Source organism: Toxotes jaculatrix, chromosome 8 (genome assembly GCF_017976425.1).
Source record: "Toxotes jaculatrix isolate fToxJac2 chromosome 8, fToxJac2.pri, whole genome shotgun sequence".
NCBI lineage: Eukaryota > Metazoa > Chordata > Actinopteri > Toxotidae > Toxotes > Toxotes jaculatrix.
Window position 1 is genome coordinate 20,381,334 of NC_054401.1, and position 19,704 is coordinate 20,401,037.

At 38.5% G+C, this 19,704-nt stretch overlaps 1 protein-coding gene across 1 annotated transcript in view; it reads right to left on the reverse strand.

The window, feature by feature from the left end:
• The window catches only part of LOC121185741 (myelin basic protein-like), an 89,387-nt gene that overhangs the window by 33,890 nt on the left and 35,793 nt on the right, over window positions 1-19,704 (reverse strand). Inside the window, 4 exon segments of the mRNA XM_041044125.1 lie at window positions 3,399-3,425; window positions 3,620-3,724; window positions 11,883-12,130; window positions 12,133-12,432. Coding sequence (XP_040900059.1) covers window positions 3,399-3,425; window positions 3,620-3,724; window positions 11,883-12,130; window positions 12,133-12,432 — 680 coding nt within the window.

The following is a 19,704-nucleotide window of genomic DNA, read 5'->3' on the forward strand; positions in this document are numbered from 1 at the left end:
TTTTCGGCCTCAAAATGTCATAAAAAATGTCATAGTATAGTATGGCGTCAAAATCGGACAAAAAAAGTCAAAATTTTTTCGGCCTCAAAATGTCATAAAAAACGTCATAGTATAGTAAGGCGTCAAAATCGGACAAAAAAAGTCAAAATTTTTTTCGACCTCAAAATGTCATAAAAAACGTCATAGTATAGTAAGGCGTCAAAATCGGACAAAAAAAGCCAAAATTTTTTTGGACCTCAAAATGTCATGAAAAAACGTCATAGTATAGTATGGCGTTTTTTTCAGCCAAAAAAAGTCAAAATTTTTTTCGGCCTCAAAATGTCATAAAAAACGTCATAGTATACTAAGGCGTCAAAATCGGACAAAAAAAGCCAAAATTTTTTTGGACCTCAAAATGTCATGAAAAAACGTCATAGTATAGTATGGCGTCAAAATCGGACAAAATAAGTCAAAATTTTTTTCGGCCTCAAAATGTCATAAAAAACGTCATAGTATAGTATGGCGTTTTTTTCGGGCAAAAAAAGTCAAAATTTTTTTCGGCCTCAAAATGTCATAAAAAACGTCATAATATAGTATGGCGTTTTTTTCGGGCAAAAAAAGCCAAAATTTTTTTCGGCCTCAAAATGTCATAAAAAACATCATAGTATAGTATGGCGTCAAAATCGGACAAAAAAAGTCAAAAAATTTTTTGACCTCAAAATGTCATAAAAAACGTCATAGTATAGTATGGCGTTTTTTTTCGGGCAAAAAAAGTAAAAATTTTTTTCGGCCTCAAAATGTCATAAAAAATGTCATAGTATAGTATGGCGTCAAAATCGGACAAAAAAAGTCAAAATTTTTTTCGGCCTCAAAATGTCATAAAAAACATCATAGTATAGTATGGCGTCAAAATCGGCCAAAAAAAGTCAAAATTTTTTTCGACCTCAAAATGTCATAAAAAACGTCATAGTATAGTATGGCGTCAAAATCGGCCAAAAAAAGTCAAAAAATTTTTCGGCCTCAAAATGTCATAAAAAACGTCATAGTATAGTATGGCGTTTTTTTCGGGCAAAAAAAGTCAAAATTTTTTTCGGCCTCAAAATGTCATAAAAAACGTCATAGTATAGTATGGCGTTTTTTTCGGGCAAAAAAAGTCAAAATTTTTTTGGACCTCAAAATGTCATAAAAAACGTCATAGTATAGTATGGCGTTTTTTTCGGGCAAAAAAAGTCAAATTCTTTTTCGGCCTCAAAATGTCATAAAAAACGTCATAGTATAGTATGGCGTTTTTTTCGGGCAAAAAAAGTCAAAATTTTTTTCGGCCTCAAAATGTCATAAAAAACGTCATAGTATAGTATGGCGTCAAAATCGGACAAAAAAAGTCAAAATTTTTTTGACATCAAAATGTCATAAAAAACGTCATAGTATAGTATGGCGTTTTTTTTCGGGCAAAAAAAGTCAAATTTTTTTTCGGCCTCAAAATGTCATAAAAAACGTCATAGTATAGTATGGCGTCAAAATCGGCCAAAAAAAGTCAAAATTTTTTTCGGCCTCAAAATGTCATAAAAAACGTCATAGTATAGTATGGCGTCAAAATCGGCCAAAAAAAGTCAAAAAAATTTTTGGCCTCAAAATGTCATAAAAAACGTCATAGTATAGTATGGCGTTTTTTTCGGGCAAAAAAAGCCAAAATTTTTTTCGGCCTCAAAATGTCATAAAAAACGTCATAGTATAGTATGGCGTCAAAATCGGACAAAAAAAGTCAAAAAAATTTTTCGGCCTCAAAATGTTATAAAAAACGTCATAGTATAGTATGGCGTTTTTTTCGGGCAAAAAAAGTCAAAATTTTTTTCGGCCTCAAAATGTCATAAAAAACGTCATAGTATAGTATGGCGTTTTTTTCGGCCAAAAAAAGTCAAAATTTTTTTCGGCCTCAAAATGTCATAAAAAACGTCATAGTATAGTATGGCGTCAAAATCGGACAAAAAAAGTCAAAATTTTTTTTACCTCAAAATGTCATAAAAAACGTCATAGTATAGTATGGCGTTTTTTTTTGGGCAAAAAAAGTCAAATTTTTTTTCGGCCTCAAAATGTCATAAAAAACGTCATAGTATAGTATGGCGTTTTTTTCGGGCAAAAAAAGCCAAAATTTTTTTCGGCCTCAAAATGTCATAAAAAACGTCATAGTATAGTATGGCGTCAAAATCGGACAAAAAAAGTCAAAATTTTTTTTGACCTCAAAATGTCATAAAAAACGTCATAGTATAGTATGGCGTTTTTTTTCGGGCAAAAAAAGTCAATTTTTTTTTCGGCCTCAAAATGTCATAAAAAACGTCATAGTATAGTATGGCGTCAAAATCGGACAAAAAAAGTCAAAATTTTTTTGGACCTCAAAATGTCATAAAAAACGTCATAGTATAGTATGGCGTTTTTTTCGGGCAAAAAAAGTCAAAATTTTTTTCGGCCTCAAAATGTCATAAAAAACGTCATAGTATAGTATGGCGTCAAAATCGGACAAAAAAAGTCAAAATTTTTTTGACCTCAAAATGTCATAAAAAACGTCATAGTATAGTATGGCGTCAAAATCGGCCAAAAAAAGTCAAAATTTTTTTGGCCTCAAAATGTTTTAAAAAACGTCATAGTATAGTATGGCGTCAAAATCGGCCAGAAAAAGTCACAATTTTTTTCGGCCTCAAAATGTCATAAAAAACGTCATAGTATAGTAAGGCGTCAAAATCGGCCAAAAAAAGTCATACTTTAGTATGACCTCAAAATGTCATAAAAAAACGTCATAGTATAGTAAGGCTTCAAAATCGGCCAAAAAAAGTCATACTTTAGTATGACCTCAAAATGTCATAAAAAACGTCATAGTATAGTAAGGCGTCAAAATCGGCCAAAAGAAGTCATACTTTAGTATGACCTCAAAATGTCATAAAAAAAATGTCATAGTATAGTAAGGCTTCAAAATCGGTCAATAAAAGTCATACTTTAGTCTGGCGAAGGGTCAATTTGGTCAAGGGTCAAGCTTTTGATAACTTTTACTCATCAATGTCTTCATCAATGTCTTCTTCAGTTACAATAGGGCTTCGCACAAATTTCGTGCTCGGGCCCTAATAAGACAATAAGGGAGCATAGCAGTGCACAGACTTTGCCATGCCAGATATAAACGGACCACTACTCAAAATTTACATATAATGTCTAGTTCGTATGATTCACCTTTAGTGTGCGGCAATATCTCATATTTAATGGTCTATCTACTGTATTTACTGTCTTCATAGCAATCTGACAGTAAAAAAAACAATCATTTACATGTTTATTTCTGTATTATTTTCATTACATCTTTAATAATCATATATTATTATGTAGATGTGAGTATAAATTTTAACTTATACAAAAGTAGCAATGTAAAGCAGACTCACCCTGGACTTAGGAGGGGCAGGGGACACCTGAAGAGGAGTTAATGGCAGAAAGTAAAAGAGGTTTGACAGAGTTAGTAAAAGACCAGGAGAAGAAAAGAGAAGCAAAGAGACAAACATTCAGGAATACCGGAAGGGCAGGGCACTGATAATGTACTTTGAAAAGTGTGACCTCAGATACTGTGAGTGCTTAAGAGATACAGCTCATTTTGAGAGTTACTCACGATCGTGCGGAAGAAATGGACCACAGCGTTCTCTGCTCCACGCTTACGTGGGGAAGTTGCAGAAGCTTTCTGAGGGGCTGGAGAGAGAGCACCTCGGAAAGATCCCTGGAGAGGAAAAGAAAGGAAAAGGAAGGAACAATAAACACACGTTAAATGTCCGCTCATGCATAAAACAAAAGTTAAGTGGGTTTAAACTCTTGAGGGTTAAATACAGTTTCACTGGGATTTACTTAAAATCTTTAACAGTAAATGTAAAGATTAACAGCTTAACTGAAATGTTAAGAGATAATCCTGCTGCTACTTCAGTCAAGAAATTAGAGAAAATTATTTAGAAAAAAAGGTGAAACTTCTCCTTGGGATTAAATACATGAAAAACTGAAATGATACTCACATTGAAGGATGAAAGAAATACACAAAGTGATTCACTTTTTAATGGAACTGCTATATATACTGTTGTATTTACAACCATTCATTTAAGTGAATTTTTAATTAATTTGTAGGTTATTGTAGGTTATGTAAGACCTCCATGATCATATATCATATATCAAGTTTTTCCATCAGCAGTTTTCACATCTGTTCATCTGTTCCCACACCTGTACAGGCTTTTACAGAAGGCAGTTCCTTCAATTTATTAAGGAGAGAACTTCTTTACCCTTTAAAACTCATGCCATAGACAGAAGTGGCTGCATCTCCAGCCACTTCTGTCTATGGCGTGAGTTATGAGTTATGAATATCTTTTCATGTTTAGTGCTGCTGACTCTACTTATTGAAAAATTTCCCCTTAACTTCCATCCACCCACATTCAGTCTGCAACTTTAAAAGCAGCCTCACATCACAGACGTCACCCACCTCGTTAACCCGCATCCCAGACCGACAAAAACCTTGGGTCATGAATCATTACAGACAAATTAAAATGGAACAACTGAGAAGTTAAAATTGTCGGTATTTTCTTGTCAAGTCTTTATCTTAACAAAGAGTAATTATCATCCCCAAGTACAAATCAATGCAGTCAAGTGCTTCAAAGTCAGACTTTGCAAAGGCTGTGTCAAGATGAGTGCTTAGTAAGGTCAATATCCTCTGTCTTTTAGGCCTGAGAATAAAAACTCTGGTGCAGTCAAAAAAAAAAATCTTCTATTAACCAAAGCAAACAGCACAGAGAGATAAAAGGTGAAAAGATGATTCCTCTAATAGCTAACGCCATCAACAACCTGCAGCCCACGGGAGAAAAAACTCATTTCCACCCACTCAGCATGTTCAGTCTTTTTAGTTAATGTTACCTCATTCATCCCTTTCTCTGACCCCATTAATGCAACAGGAAAATGTGTGCGCGAGTGTGTGTGTGTGTGTGTGTGTGTGTGTGTGTGTGTGTGTGTGTGTATTTGAGCGTGTGTGTGGGGGATGGAGGTAGAGGGCGTGTTGTTGATGATTCACATCCATTATCTCATATCAAAGAACCTTAAGGTAACCAAAAGGGAGGAAACTTTCACCTCCACCACCATTTATACGATATAATAGCTATGCCGTATTACATTATATACCACCTTTACTGTCTTCTGGGGATTTTGTGAAAATGGACCAACAAACAATTGGATCAATATAGTGAAGGAAACAAAGAAAAAAGAGATTTCCACCAGGAGCACAATCCACCAAATGGATATCTGGATGGACAGTCACGGCTTATATAAAGGAGGTTATTGTTCCATTTGGGTAAAAGAAAGAAATATCCACTAAATTTACATGTATGAAATGACTTTCAACTGTTGAGTAGGAGTGAATCTGTCCTTTCTGTTGTTGATGTCAGTATGAATATTCCAGCTCTGTATAGCCTCCCCCGTGCTTCAGTAGTGACCTCTTAATGATGTCCTCTTGCATAAGAGTATGCGTCTGTGTGTGTTACATGTCTGTTTCTGACATGATGTAAATGATGGGAAATGGAGACAGAAATGAAAGGGAGGGGAGAAAATAGAGCAGCCTTGGAGGCCACTACCGTGCCTTTGTTTGGGGGGAGAAAGTAGAAGAGAAAAGGCAGCGATGGGCAAAGAAACAGGAGATCAAATAATGCTGTATAAAATCTGGCCGGCACAGTCTCAATTTCAGCCAAGTTGTCGCTTTGATGTGAATGAGTTTCTGCTCCGTATTTGCTCTCTCCTCTTCTCCTGCTTTAAAACACTTTTTTGTCCGTCTTTATTTTTCCATTTTAAAAAAGAAAAAAAAAAACATAAAATAAAATGACACCAACAAACTTGCATCCAAGTGTCAAGTGAATATTAAATATACATTTTGGGTGGGGGAAAAAATCCATTAGTTCCTGGCATGCTCTTAATGATAATGGAGACTGCTGAGTCTGAGCTGCTATTAAAATAAGTTTCTGCTGCTAAATTAAAAGCCGTTGTGGTAAGTGTTTGGGATATTTTGCTGCTGCCGTTGAACTTTTCATACTTCTTCTCAAACTTCGTCTTCAAGTCGCGTTTTTGACAAAAAAAGGGGAGGTCGCAATCACTGATCTCCCCGTTTGATGTCTGAAGAGAAGCGTTCAGGTGTGTTTGTGTGAGAGAGAAAAGGAGGCAAGAAAAAGCTGACTTTCATCTGCCTGTAACACACATACATTGTGTGCACTTTGTATAGATTGCATAGAATTACTTCCTGGCTTTTCAAGTGGCTATAGTTTGAATTGGTTTACTTTAGGATGCAGATCAGACAAAAGGACAATTATGAAAATAATCTGATGTAAAAACTACAAAACATACTTATTTGCTATCTTGAAAATAAATTATCTTTTTCAAATTAAACAAAAAAAGATAATCTTAAATTTTAATGCAAGTCAAAAAATACATGAAAACAAATTTTACTTTGATCATTGAGTGAAAAAATAAAACCAAATAAAAATAGAAAATTCCTTGCCGAGGATTAAGCTAGCAGCCAGAAACACAACTTCACACGAACGCTAATATTACTGCATATCTGCTTGATTTGTAAAAAAACAGTTTGCGAACAAGTTCACCATACTAGCCTAAAAGGTGATCATAACTCAGTGTTGTGTTTATGTGTTTCTGCTGCCCCCAGGTGGCCAAAAAAATTTGTTACTGCAGGTTTGATGGACAGAAACAAGTGTGGTATCAATCTTCTCCTCCAATTCTCGGCAAGAAAACAAATAAGTGCGTTTCTCAAACTGTTGAATTATTTTCGTAATCAGACGTTTCTGTACAATTTTTTTCAGATGGTCACATATTATGAGCTGGAAGAAATGATCAAGGCGAAGGGAGAAATCAGGATTCAGGACAGATCGAGTTCCAAGGTGCTCGTGCACAGTAGCTTATCACAAGGTTAAGGTTAATGATTGCAACTGCCTCTCTTGAGGTCAGAGGTCACTACCTGGGCAAGAGTCTTCTTCATTATGGATGATGCTTAATAATTAATCCTGAACAGGGGTGAAGACTTAAAGATTCATGATTGAGAATTGCTATCTTAATCATTAGTGAATACCTTCCTGGATCAAAATCGATAAATCGCACTTCATGCTTAATGTCTCCGAGACTTACGAATTGAGTTGAGATCCCTGATTTCTGGAACATGAGCTGCAGATCTGCGCTCTTTAACATTCATTTACTCACAATTGTCTGTCCTCCAGTGGTTGTTAGGAAGCAGAGTAATATATGCAGCTGACCTGTGAAGGGCGCTTCACATCTATCAACCTGTGTACCCTTGCTCAGCCAGAAGAAAGGAGCAGTGATCACTTTCAACTCTGTGGACTATCTTTCTGTTTTGTTTTTTTTTTATATTTGCACTCTTTCAGATTCATGACCTGAGGGAATGCAGGGCCAATCGATCTAGCTGACAAACATCGCAGTTTGTCTGGCAGTGGAGATCCACTGACATGGCAGCCGCTGCTCGATGTTTCCCTTTGGAAGACAATCAGATCTTACGCCTTGCAAGATCAAATATCAAGTAAAAATAGGCTAATTAATGCATTATCTATGCTGCCATTTAGGACTGATGAAGAAAAAAAAAACAGGAATGGTTGCATATTTCTTCTTTATCCTGAAATTAAAAGTGTTTAGGTTTGCTGTAACAATAATGCAATAATTCTGTTTCCATTGTTTTTATCAAGTTGGGGTTTAAAGTGGAGTATATCTTACATTTTTTGTACAATTTTATTTCATAATGGCAAAATTACAACACAAACCAATCAAAGTTATATTACTTTGGATTGTTTAAAGAAAGAAACACTATGCCCCCCCCCAATCCTAATAATTTCCATATAGTCCCTTAAGACTCATTTGGTTAAAAATATTTGCTAAGTGGCATATAACCTGATCCCACAAATGAAATGCTTACATTAAATTTCTCCAACTCAGAGGCTACACACAGGTTGCACTGTCTTCTTTGGTGACAGATAAAGCAGGCCTGTTAATTTGGCAGTATCAATCATTTGCAGCCTGAATTTAAATTACATTAAAATGCATGTCCGACTTCTAGACAGTGTTTGTTTTCATTACGTAATAATCTCCTGTGCCAGGGTGCCTGGGTACTTGTTTCTAACCCAGAGATAAATATAATCGCACATTTTTGCATCTAAAACAGAAATTTAAATGAGCCCGCACTTACTGAGTCTCTGAGCTGAATTCACTAGAGAATTAATCCTCACGAACATGCTGCTGTTCACGTTAATGCAAAGTCTTCAGACAGGTTTTAAATGACTCAAATGTGGCAAATACTTCTCTCCAATCCGAGTCCAAATGAATGAGTTTAAATTTGCACGTGCCTCCAGGAAACGAGAACAATCAACAAACATTCTGACCTTTTACTCATCGCACTGTGAAGAAAAGAGTCAAAGATGTTTTATTCTCTCTTCTTGCCATTTTGTCTTTAGGCTCACACAAACAAGTCAAGCCAGTCAGCTATTACTCAGTACTATCAGAGTGGAGATAGACAGTAGCTCCACTTTCCATTAAACCGTCTCTGATAACTCCCGTTGTTTTGTAGCATACTGAACTGTGAAATACATTTATTTGTCTTAAACTTTATAATCTTAAAGTCTGAGTCTGAAAGTGAAGTGCTCTACATCTGGTTGCTTTTCTTTGTCTCTTGGGCCCAAAAGATACACAGCCTCAACAAAACAGAGTGGCTGGCTGTTACCAGGTATTAGCAAAGCAGTTAAAACAATTTATCACACTTTTACAACACAAGAACAAAAACAAACAAACAAAAAAAACAACAAAAAACAGAGAGATGTCAAGCCAAAGACGAATTAAAACTAAACAAAGAGAGTGCTGAGAGTGTTGTTAAAGAGTTTTAATCAAGCAATAATCCAAAAAAGCTTAGAACAGGATAAGGTTAGGAACAGGTCACCGGTCACAACAGTTCACAACAGATACGAATGGTTACAAGTATCCACTGCAAAAGTTGAAGGCGTTACAACACAGGGATCAGTACTGATCCACTGTTGGTTCAAAGACGTTCTCTGACTGGGTCAAAGACATGTGAACCTGAGGCGAGCTAACTGATAGGGAGGGGTGGGGGGTGGTGTTGTCCTGGCGACAGACACCCTCTCTCCATCCAAGACACTCGGGTTAGAGTACAGTATCACACAAGTTTTGGTTTTGACTGTGAGCTGTTCTGTTCCATTCAACAAATTAACATGCAAATTATGACTTAAAAATATTCTTTATTCTTTATGAGTCTTTGTTTTTGCTTGAATAGCTAATGTTAATGCAAACTTAATTTCCCCTCCAATTAGCACGTCATTATCCCTGCAATTTGAAATGATCAAAAACCCGTTAGCATTCAAATGCAGATTTCCTGCAGTCGTTTCATGTCCTGAGACTGGAGTTTGTCGTTTTTGGTGTCATCTCTCAATACCACTTGTGCATATACTGTCTTAACATTTTCAATCAAAGCCTCTGACTCTGAGGCTTAGATTGACAATGGTGTAAATAAACCAGAGAAAAGACATAAAAAAAGCACAAGGAATCAGGTGGTAAATGGCGCAAACATCTACCAAATAATTAAACAATTCAGGTTTATAGAAATAAGCATGCATATCATAATTCATAACAGATAACAAAGAGACAACCTTTCCCATTAATACTGTAGCCTAGAAGTCAAAGGATGCATTGAGACTGTCTGTGGAAAATCTGTGCACACAGACAGGCCGGGTAGATCAGAAATTATGCAAAAAAATATCTGTCTTCATTATGAATTCTTTCTGGAAAAATAAGTGTTTGCAGCAGAAAGTTAGTGCAGGTTGTTTTTTTTTCCTGTTTTTTTGCAAGAGGCAACAGAGGTGGGGCAAACCTGTCTGTTATTTACTTGAGATGTGAACACTCATCATTTGAAGGCAAACCCTTGGTGAATACATATATAAATATATTTGTACAATTTAGTTTTTTAGCATCATTAGCGTGGAGAGCAATGTACACTTTGTTGGCATAAGAGAACGAGAAGGTCAAACAAACACTAGTCTAATGTTAAATGAAAGCTTCACAACTTGCTCTGTTGACATTTTCCCTGAACATTTGAAGAGTAACATTTTACAAAAGCAAAACAATATCTGATCAGCAGAACAGGCTAAAGCGACGATTTGTAGCAAAATATATATATATTTTTTAATCCTGAATCCTGAATCTAACACCTTTTCATAGTTGACATAAGGCATGGGGGAGATGCATAATTTCATGCTGTTCAGTGATTTCTTAGCTAATACCTCACTGTAGCACTCTGATTCGTGCTCTGCAGGGTTAGGAAAGGAAAAAAAGAAGAAGCTTATAATAAGAGAGGATAGTTTTGTCCACAGGATTTAGTTTGCTGTACTATAGCTTTCATTTCACCATCATCTGTAATGTCCATGTTTTACAACAGCTGTCAAAATGAACAGATGTGACTCATGGTGGGACATACAGAGCAACACTGCCATGCTGCCATGTCTTCTTTCTACAAGAGACTTTGGAATTTAGTTTCAGCTAGTGTGGCCCTGGATAACAGTTCATGTTCAATGCTGCTGTGAACTCCACCTGCAGATGGCATCACTGAGTGAATGGCCCCTGGACTGAAAACAAGTGGAACCAACAGAGCTGCTGTCTGGCTCTTAATAGCCATAGCAACAGTGCCAAGCAGTCCATCATGACTGGAAGTGGATCCCAGTCTCTTTAAAGTGGTGGACAAACTGGTGCCAGGAATTTTTTTTTTTCTTTGACAAAGAAATCTGATCAGTTGGGTTTCATATTTACTAATGGTCACAATTCTGGTATCCTGACAACACTAGAGTACAGGCTAATTTAAAAGCAATGCAGGCTCAAATGACTCTTAATCACTTGTCTGCAAGGAGCTTGTTCTTACTTTATAGGATACAGCGGCTTGTATATATTCCCAAACGGGCATGATAATATGGTCCTTCTCTAATATATATCATTATATGTTAATCTACATCTTCTAGCTCTTTGATCATTTATAGTATAATATAATCATTAACTCTGAAAGTGACTTAGCAGACTGCTGTACCGTGCAAACTGTAGTGAAGTACCTCCCTGTGGCTCACTTATCACAGATGCTTAAAAATTAGCCCAAAGACAAAGAAATCAAAGAGACTAACTTTCCAAGAAGCAGTGCTGACTCTCTGTAGAGCACCCAATGCCTCTAAAACAAAATGCAAAAAAATGTACCAGTATTATGTCCTAATGATACGGGCATCAGTTCCCATCTCTCATATCCTGCTCAGCATCATCATCATCATCATTTAGGGAAGTACCTGAACTGAAACACAGCTCTTTTAACTCCAGTTTGTCAAACGTTCAAATCAGCAAACTGTATTATGGCAGCAACATTTGAACAACTCCACCATTTCACATCTACAACATATATATGCTATTTAACGAGAAGAGAAAAATGCTACTAAGGTCAGTACCATTCAAACAAAAGAAAAACAGAACGATATAGAAATTTATCCTTAAATGATTAAAAATCACAGCCTCTTGTAATATATATATATAAAAAAATTATAATATAACCAACTCCACCCACAGTCATTATCCAGTGTCGATTCATTATCAGTCAGTTACTGTGAATCATAGGACAATGTCAGACTCCGGTTAAATAAAAAACAGGAGTAAAACCAACACATTTCCACATGACAAATAAGATGCAACAAATTCTTACATGATCTAAAGAATCAGAAGTAAAAAGTGGTTCTGGGAGTGAATAAGCAGAATGAACTGAGATACGTGAGAAGAGTCGGGTTTTTTCACCTCGACTCTCCCTGCTTCCTCACCTTGCTCTTCCTCTTCTTGTCCCCTCCAAAGAACTTTCCGATTTGATCCAGGAGGCCCGGGTTCTTCTTCCTGCGGCCCAGCCCAAAGGCAGCCTGTGCAGAGCTGCTTGCAGATGCCATGGCGGTTGTAGTAGTTGGTAGTATATTTGTATTTGTCAAATGTGGGATTCTTGTCTCTCTCTTAAATGAGAGATTGAAGGACAGATGAGGGAAAAGAGAAAAGAGAGGAGAGGGAGGGAAAAAAAGCTAGCCTATTCTAAGTCCTGTTCGGGGCTCTCCGACCCGCACTCTGAAGCCGCTCCGCTGTGCTCCCGGATGGTCTGCAGCTCGTCCGATTCGGAGGGTCGGTCTTTGAAGGTGTTGTCCTCTCTGCCCGGGGCATCTCGGGAGAAGAGGCGGGCCAGGTGGGGGCGTGGTGTGGCAGCGTCAGGGTCAGCTGTGCTGGCGGGGATCCAGGGCTGGCGGGGGCCCTCAGCGCCCGTGGAGTCAGTCACCGCCGGCTTCTCCGAGACGCAGCCATTGTTCTGGTTCGCATCTGCATCACCCAGGCCTGCGCAGAAACAACAAGGGTCATCTATGGGCTTGGGCCTGCATGGCACACAACAAACTAAAGCAGCACAAAGGGCCCTTTTGACGTGACCGTGCCCTTCCTCCTGCAGCAGAGACCAGCAGAGCTAACGTTTCACATTTTAACTCGAGTAACCCTTACCTGCTGAACTGGAACAGGTGGAAAAGTGGGTTTAGAGACATGAGCAAGTGTAAAAGAATTCACTAACTTCTTAGGTATTATTTTGTCTCTGAGGTCACTTTCACTACTTTCTATTTTCAGAGAAACTTTTGAGTCAAAACAACGCTGGAAGCAGGTGTGCTCATGAATCCCTGCTTAATTTCATTGGAGTACAATGCATTGGAGTTGTAGCACACAACATGATTTATTACAGTGCACTATTAATAGCGGGTTCACACATTTTAAGAGGGGAAGCTTCTACAAAAATTATATATATACATCTTTAGGTTGCAGTACCTTTGTAACACAGACAAGCACTAGATTTCACCTCTCTACAATATCATGGTTCACTCTTAACTTCAATCATGCAAAAACAATGCATGCTCCAGTGTATGAGTTCCAGTGAGATGGAAATACAGCTGTTCCTGTAAAGTCCACTTTGACAGCTATCCATTAAGCTAGCCCGCTCCCACAGCAAAGGACATCCAGTGCATTCCTGCCTCCAAAACAATATACACACTGTACTGGCAGAAATGGTGTAGCACTACACCAGAGAATCTGCATGCTAATATTGGTTGAACAGTGGGCCGTTGTCCGAGCTGCATAGTTATTACAGAGAAACAAAAGGCCCAGTGTCACTAAAATAACTCCTATAAGTATGGATTTTCAACCCAATGCACGGTGGCACTTATCTGATTTGGGACCCGAGAGCTACGAGGCCACTGTCTCTGGGTGCAGAGCAAGTACTGATTCTGTGGCGTATGCTATGTAGAGGTTTATACTATGGTTTGCTGCAATTTTAAATGGAATTACTGCTAAAACAATGCATGTGTAGCAGCAACATCAGCATAATAATCTCTCATTATTTGGTCCAATGAGCTCCTCATCTTGTTTTCCTTCTGGCAGATTTGCAAGTCATGTATCAAATGTGAATATAGATGAACAGTAGATGCAAATATGACTCGGTTTGTAGAGAATGAAACCAACTTTGGTCCTTTGAGGAGGGGAGCCCTGAGGAGCCACTCTCTGTCATACACGCATCACTGCTCCAAATATAAGGTTTTGTCAAAATACTTTTGGAATGGAAGAAGTTCAACTTAGTTGTTCCTAAGTTGCCGCTTATCCAGAAGCTAAGCCGGGGGTTGATAATATGTACCTGTCGCCCACCAGTTGGGTATCTGCAGCACTTTTTTTTTCTGAGTCATTAAGTTTTGAAAAGAGCAAAAGAACAGAAATTCTAAATGTACATTTAAAACTGTTGCAGAGGGACATGTCAGCAAAGAAGAGAAAGGAAGAAATCTACACTGCTTTTGATTTTGAGGAAAGCGTGAGAACAGAAGAGTGAGAGCTCTTTTTTTTTCCATTGGTTAGTTCTCTGACAAAGGCCTAATAGGTCCAGACACCAAAAATTGTTCATAAAACGAATTGGAAGCCCATCTTTTTCAGCACCTTGTGTAATAAGACATGACAGCAAAAAGGCATTAATAATAATCATCAGATAATGCCTCCATCTACCAGGGCTGTTTCTTCATTATAATCCCATGACCCAGATGGTTACGGCAGCCTGTGCCACATGCACTGCACTGCTGCGTGAAGAAGAAGAATTTTATTCAAAGTCCCCATTGTCAACTTATGAGATTCTCTCATGGTTAACAGCTGCTTTAAAGCAGATGTTTAGTAGAAGCGGGGGTCCTTAGAAGAAGCTAATATTAAAGCCACTATGTGTAAAATATTTTTACACAATTACAGCAAATGACTCTGATGGCAAAAATGAAACAATCCAAAGCAATCGGTATAGTCTGTGTGTTGCTTTTAGCCCACTTACTTACCCCGCTGTCCCTGAGTCAGATCCTTGGGGGAAAGGGACCTGGACATAATGGCTTTAAATAAAAGTTCTGATACTGAATTCCTACTACATCATTAATCAAACAAGTTGGGTGAAAGCTATTTAGCATAACATTAGACCTCTGTGCAAGATGATGAGCTATGTATTAACAACTGGTCTGCATGCTCTCCCCAGGGCACTGAAAACTCTTAAAAGTTGGGACAGTGACTGGTTCTATACTGCTTAGCTGGATTCTCAATAATACATTTTCTTTTGAGAAGTTTATGCACACTGTCAGCAGAGTTGCTGTTTTTTTTTTTTACTTCATTGGCTTAAAAACTTTTTTAAAACAAAGTATTAAAAAAAAAAAAAAAAAAGACCTCCAAAAGACTTACTGATGTGTTTTCAAGTTTCTCCGAGGTGTTTGTTAGCAGACAGCATGACCCGCCAGTCACTGGAGAAAAAGCTAGCTCGTGATCTAAGCAACCAACAGCGAGGCTCATTAGAGTCAATCTGTGTGTTTAATGTGTTTTATGGATCTGTGACATTTCTGGAGGTATTGCTGCTGAGTAAGCAAATCAGTCCAGCTCATTTGTGAATGTCTAGCATTTTATAAGAAACACCTGCACACCTGCTTATTCATGGTCATATCAAACATCAGAATGGGGGAAAGAAATGTGAGCTCAGTGACTTTGACCGTGGCGTGATTGTTGACGAGCTGGTTCGAGTATTTTCTGAAACTTCTGCTCTCCTGGGATTTTCACACACAAGAGGCTCTAGAGTTTAGTCAGGAGGGTGAGAAAAAAAAAAGAACTTTCAGTGAGCAGCAGCTCTGTGGGCGGAAACACCTTTTTGATGAGAAAGGTCAGAGGAGAATGGACAGACCTGGTCAGAGCTGACAGAAAGGCTCTTTACAATGGATCTGAGTAGAAAAGCATCTCAGAATGCACAACACGTCCAGCCTTACGGCGGATGGACTGCAACAGGAGAAAATCATGTCGGGTTCCACTCCTGTCAGCCAACAAGAGAAATCTGAGGCTGCAGTGGGCACAGCTTCATGAAAACTGGACAGCTGAAAACTGGAAAACATAGCCTGGTCTGATGAATTTGGATTTCTGCTGAGGCTGCAGATGGTAGGGTCCTGCCTTAGGACAACTTATATGGTGGTAGTGTAATGGTGTGGTGAACTTTTCTTGGCTCACTTTGGGCCTGTTAAAACAAATCACTTGTCACCTGAATGCCTCAGCCTGTCTAAGTATTGCTGCTGACCATGTTCATGCCTATATGGCCACAGTTTACCATCTTCTGAACATGATAATGCAACATGTCACAAAGCAAAAGTCGTCTCAAACTGGTTTCGTGAACATGACAATGAGTTCAGTGAACTTCATCCTCTACTCTTCACCAGACCTGAATCCATCAGAACACCTCTGGGATGACAAATCTGCAGAAAGTATGTGATGTGGTCATGGAGCAAAACCTCAGGTAAGTTTCCAACATCTTGTGGAATCAATGGGAGCAAAGAACTGAATCTGTTAAGACAGCAAAGGGAGGCTCTACCCAATATTACTATGGTGTTCATAATAAAGTGATCAGTGAGCGTTCATGGAGCTTTATCCTCACCCACAGTGGCACAGTTTCATAAAATCGGGGCAACGTATTCTAATTAATTTTTAATCTGCTGAAGTAAATGAAATATGACTCATTGTGAATGATTCATTCTTTGTTAGGCAGAGCAAATATGTTACTTTACAGTGTTGTTGGTTTTCTGGAGGACCTCTGGGGCTGTTACTTTACAGTAAAGATTAGAATAAGAAAGCTGTACTGTATTTCAGTGGCCTACCCATGAGTCCTCTTCAATCATTTCCATCATCCATCACCTGTTGCCCCCTTTTCTAATCCCAGTGGTGCTACCCACCCGCTACTACAATACCAATAAAATACAAATTACAGAGAGAAAAACATCCTGACATGGCTGAACTAGCTGCATGTTCACCATGTTTGGCCATAAAAAGGTTACGTGATGATGAGTCACTTATTGATCAGCCGACTCCCTGTGTGCTCTTATTAAAGATGCATTAAGTCGAGGTTTTAGCGTCCCAACACACAAACAAACCACAATACATGTGTGGAGGATTGATAGGATTGTTGATTACTGCCAATGAGTCAGTGACTGGGACAGGTGCTGACATTTCTGGCTAATCAGAACTCTCCAGCCCATGATCTTCTGTGGAAATACAAAAATCTTCCCCTGAACAGCAGAAGACCAAGTAACTTAAACCCAGATGTTTTCAAGACTCAAACACATATGACACAGCTGTATTATTATTGTTCTGGGATTGATTATTGTGTTATTTACCTTTTAGTGATAGCATGTGATCTCTGCTCAGATTGATAAGTTCGTGGCAAATGTGTTTTTGTGAAAGATTATTAAATTGCTTCAGAGAAGCGTTTTAGCTACATAAGCAAAATGTTAAGCTGAGAGGACATGCTGTTCTCGTTGTTGGATATCTACATGCCCTTACAGTTCTGCCTGTTTTCCACAGAGATTACAACAATTTCCTATGATATATTCACTGAAAATCCCTACTCCTCTTATATGTATTTCTTCCAGCCAAGTTCAGCTCCCACAGTATGACCTATAAGAAAAACCTGACAAAACTGAGGCTACGCTAAATCCTTTGAAGCCACCTAGTTTCAGTGGCTGGGTCGCTGACAGCTGTGTGACAACCTGTGCTCCTCAGCGTGCTGACTTTTTAATTAGGCCGAGGCTCAATGTCTAAATTACAGTCAATCAGAGACTGACTTGTTTCCTCCATGACTCAATCTTCCTTTTAGTTTAATAACAACCGCCACGAGTCAGGCAATCAGTCAGTAACTAATCAGAGCTTTATAAAACCCTCAGCACACCTAACCAATTTTTCATTAATTGCAATTGTCCATGCTGCTCAGCTTGACAACTTCGACTAATCTCGTAAACGTTTTCGGTGTAATTTGAAGTCACTCCTCAGCTATAAATTGTCAGTTACACCGTGACAGCCTACGGCTGAAAGCCAGTGCAATTCCCTTGGAAATATTGGAAGGAGAAGGGAAATAAGCTTTTCACGTGGTACTTCAATTTTTTCACTGTTCGTTAAGATGCAGCTAAACAGACAAAGAGGAGGCAGGAGGGATGAAGAGCCAAATACGGTGCTGCATGTTTCTTTTTCCTGAGTATAATCTTTCACTACATTAGAAATAGCTCTCCTTCCTCCAGCTACATGGCCATCACTGCTTGGATACTGGTTATGCAAAACAACTTGTAAACAACACTAAGGGCCAATTATCCAGCAGTCTGACACATAACACTGCAGAGAGAAGCAGGGGTCTGCTGAGAGCACGCTGCCTTCACTTTTCTGGCTCCTTTCATAAATATCAGATTTATTCATGTGTTGAAATCCCAAGATAATGATAGTTTCTCAGGCCTATCCATCACTGATTTAGCAGTGGGGTCCTTAAGTCACCAGAGGAGAAGACACTAAGGTCAGGATCTGCTGCACATGCTCTGTCAAATATATCGCTCTGGACTCCTGCATTTTTTTTTTTTTAAGCAGATAATAACAGATACTGGCCTCATTTAAAATATGTTTTCAGCCTCTAATAATGTAGACAAGACACTGTAGGAGTATGAGGGTGACCAGATAATCATCTTGATTAATTCACCATGACAACTCCAAGATGTCCCTATGACAACTAAAGCACCAGGGTGGCCTGATAATTCTGGTGAAATTATAGGAGACTATTGATTTGATCTGCCGCCTCTGAGTCTCCGATTTTATTATGCCCAGAACAATTACCATCACCACCTCTGTGCCCTGCACGATGTAGGTTAAACAGGTGGAGACACCAAAAATGTGCCTGTCGGATCTGTTCAGTGGAGAAATTCAGCGCCCTGGAAGAGGGGAAAGATCAGCACCAAGAAGGGAAGAGGTATGCAGGGAGTGGGCCTCAATCTCCTCATTTTTCCTCCTCTTCTTTGCTGTGAAGAGGATGTGTAGCTTAGCATCTAGGACAACAACAAGGACTGTGGTGGGACTGAGGCACGGGAAGCATTTTTCTGAAAAAACACCCATCGCTATGTGGCCCTGGACCAAACCTCCCACCCATGGGTGAAAAATCCTTCTGCCGCTGCATTCATGGTGCATCTGAAGCACCCACAAGCCCTGAGAAAAAAGGCGCTCTCTGTCTCTGAAACCCCATCTGGCATTCAGGACGTTAGTCCTCCAGAGATTTTTCTGGACGAGATAAGAGCTAGAGAAGCAGAACCACTCCCTTCTTATGACCCAAGCCATGTTCATGACCTTTGAACTTCACTTTGAGCAGTGTCTTTAAATGGGGAAAGAAGTGATTGAGTTTTAAAGGAAAAAAAGCTGTACTGCTGTAAAGACACGATAGAGCTAAACATTTTTTTGGCATGTCAAACCAAAAAAAAACTCTTTAGTTTCCCAAACTGCAAACATGAGATGAGGCATTAGCCACCTTTAGGTTGATCTTTGTTTGCCGTAAGTGTTGCAAGCTCCATTATATACACAGCAGTGTCTGTGCTGCAGTATCTATCCAAACAGCTGTGAGGCTAACCTTGCAGCACTTCCAAATATAATGAGAAAGCTCTGGCTTGTCATCACCAACAGCTCCTCACATCGATTTGTTTACTGACAAACAGCAGCTATTTTCTCTTTCTATTTTTACACCTCTTTCTATATTACTCTTGTCTTGACAGGAGTGGATTTTCTTGTGGAGTGTTTGTCTCATTTGAAAGTGCTAAGTTACAGACATATTGTGCTTTTTGTAAATTGTCACTCTGCTACTGTTTGTTAAGGTAATAACAGTTAAACAGTGATGCTGATTTAGACTGTCTGATGGCTGCAACTAATGATTCTTTTTATTATTTGTTTATCACTCCATCACTTCTTGGTCTTTAAAGAGTCATATTATAGATAAATTAAAGAATCATAAAATGGTGAAAAATGGCCATTACAATTCCTCAGAGCCTAAACTGACATCTTCAGTTTGCTTGTTGTGTTTGACCAGATGCCTAAAATCCAAAGATATTTCATTTACAATGACATAAAACAGAGAAAAGCGGCAAATTTGCACATTTTAAAGTCAAAATTGTTGTTGATCATTTTTTCCTTGACTTTATATATGTATATATGTATAAATGTATATATGTATATATAAGTAGTTTTGAACACATGAGCTATTCTTACAACTCTCTGGCACTTCACTGT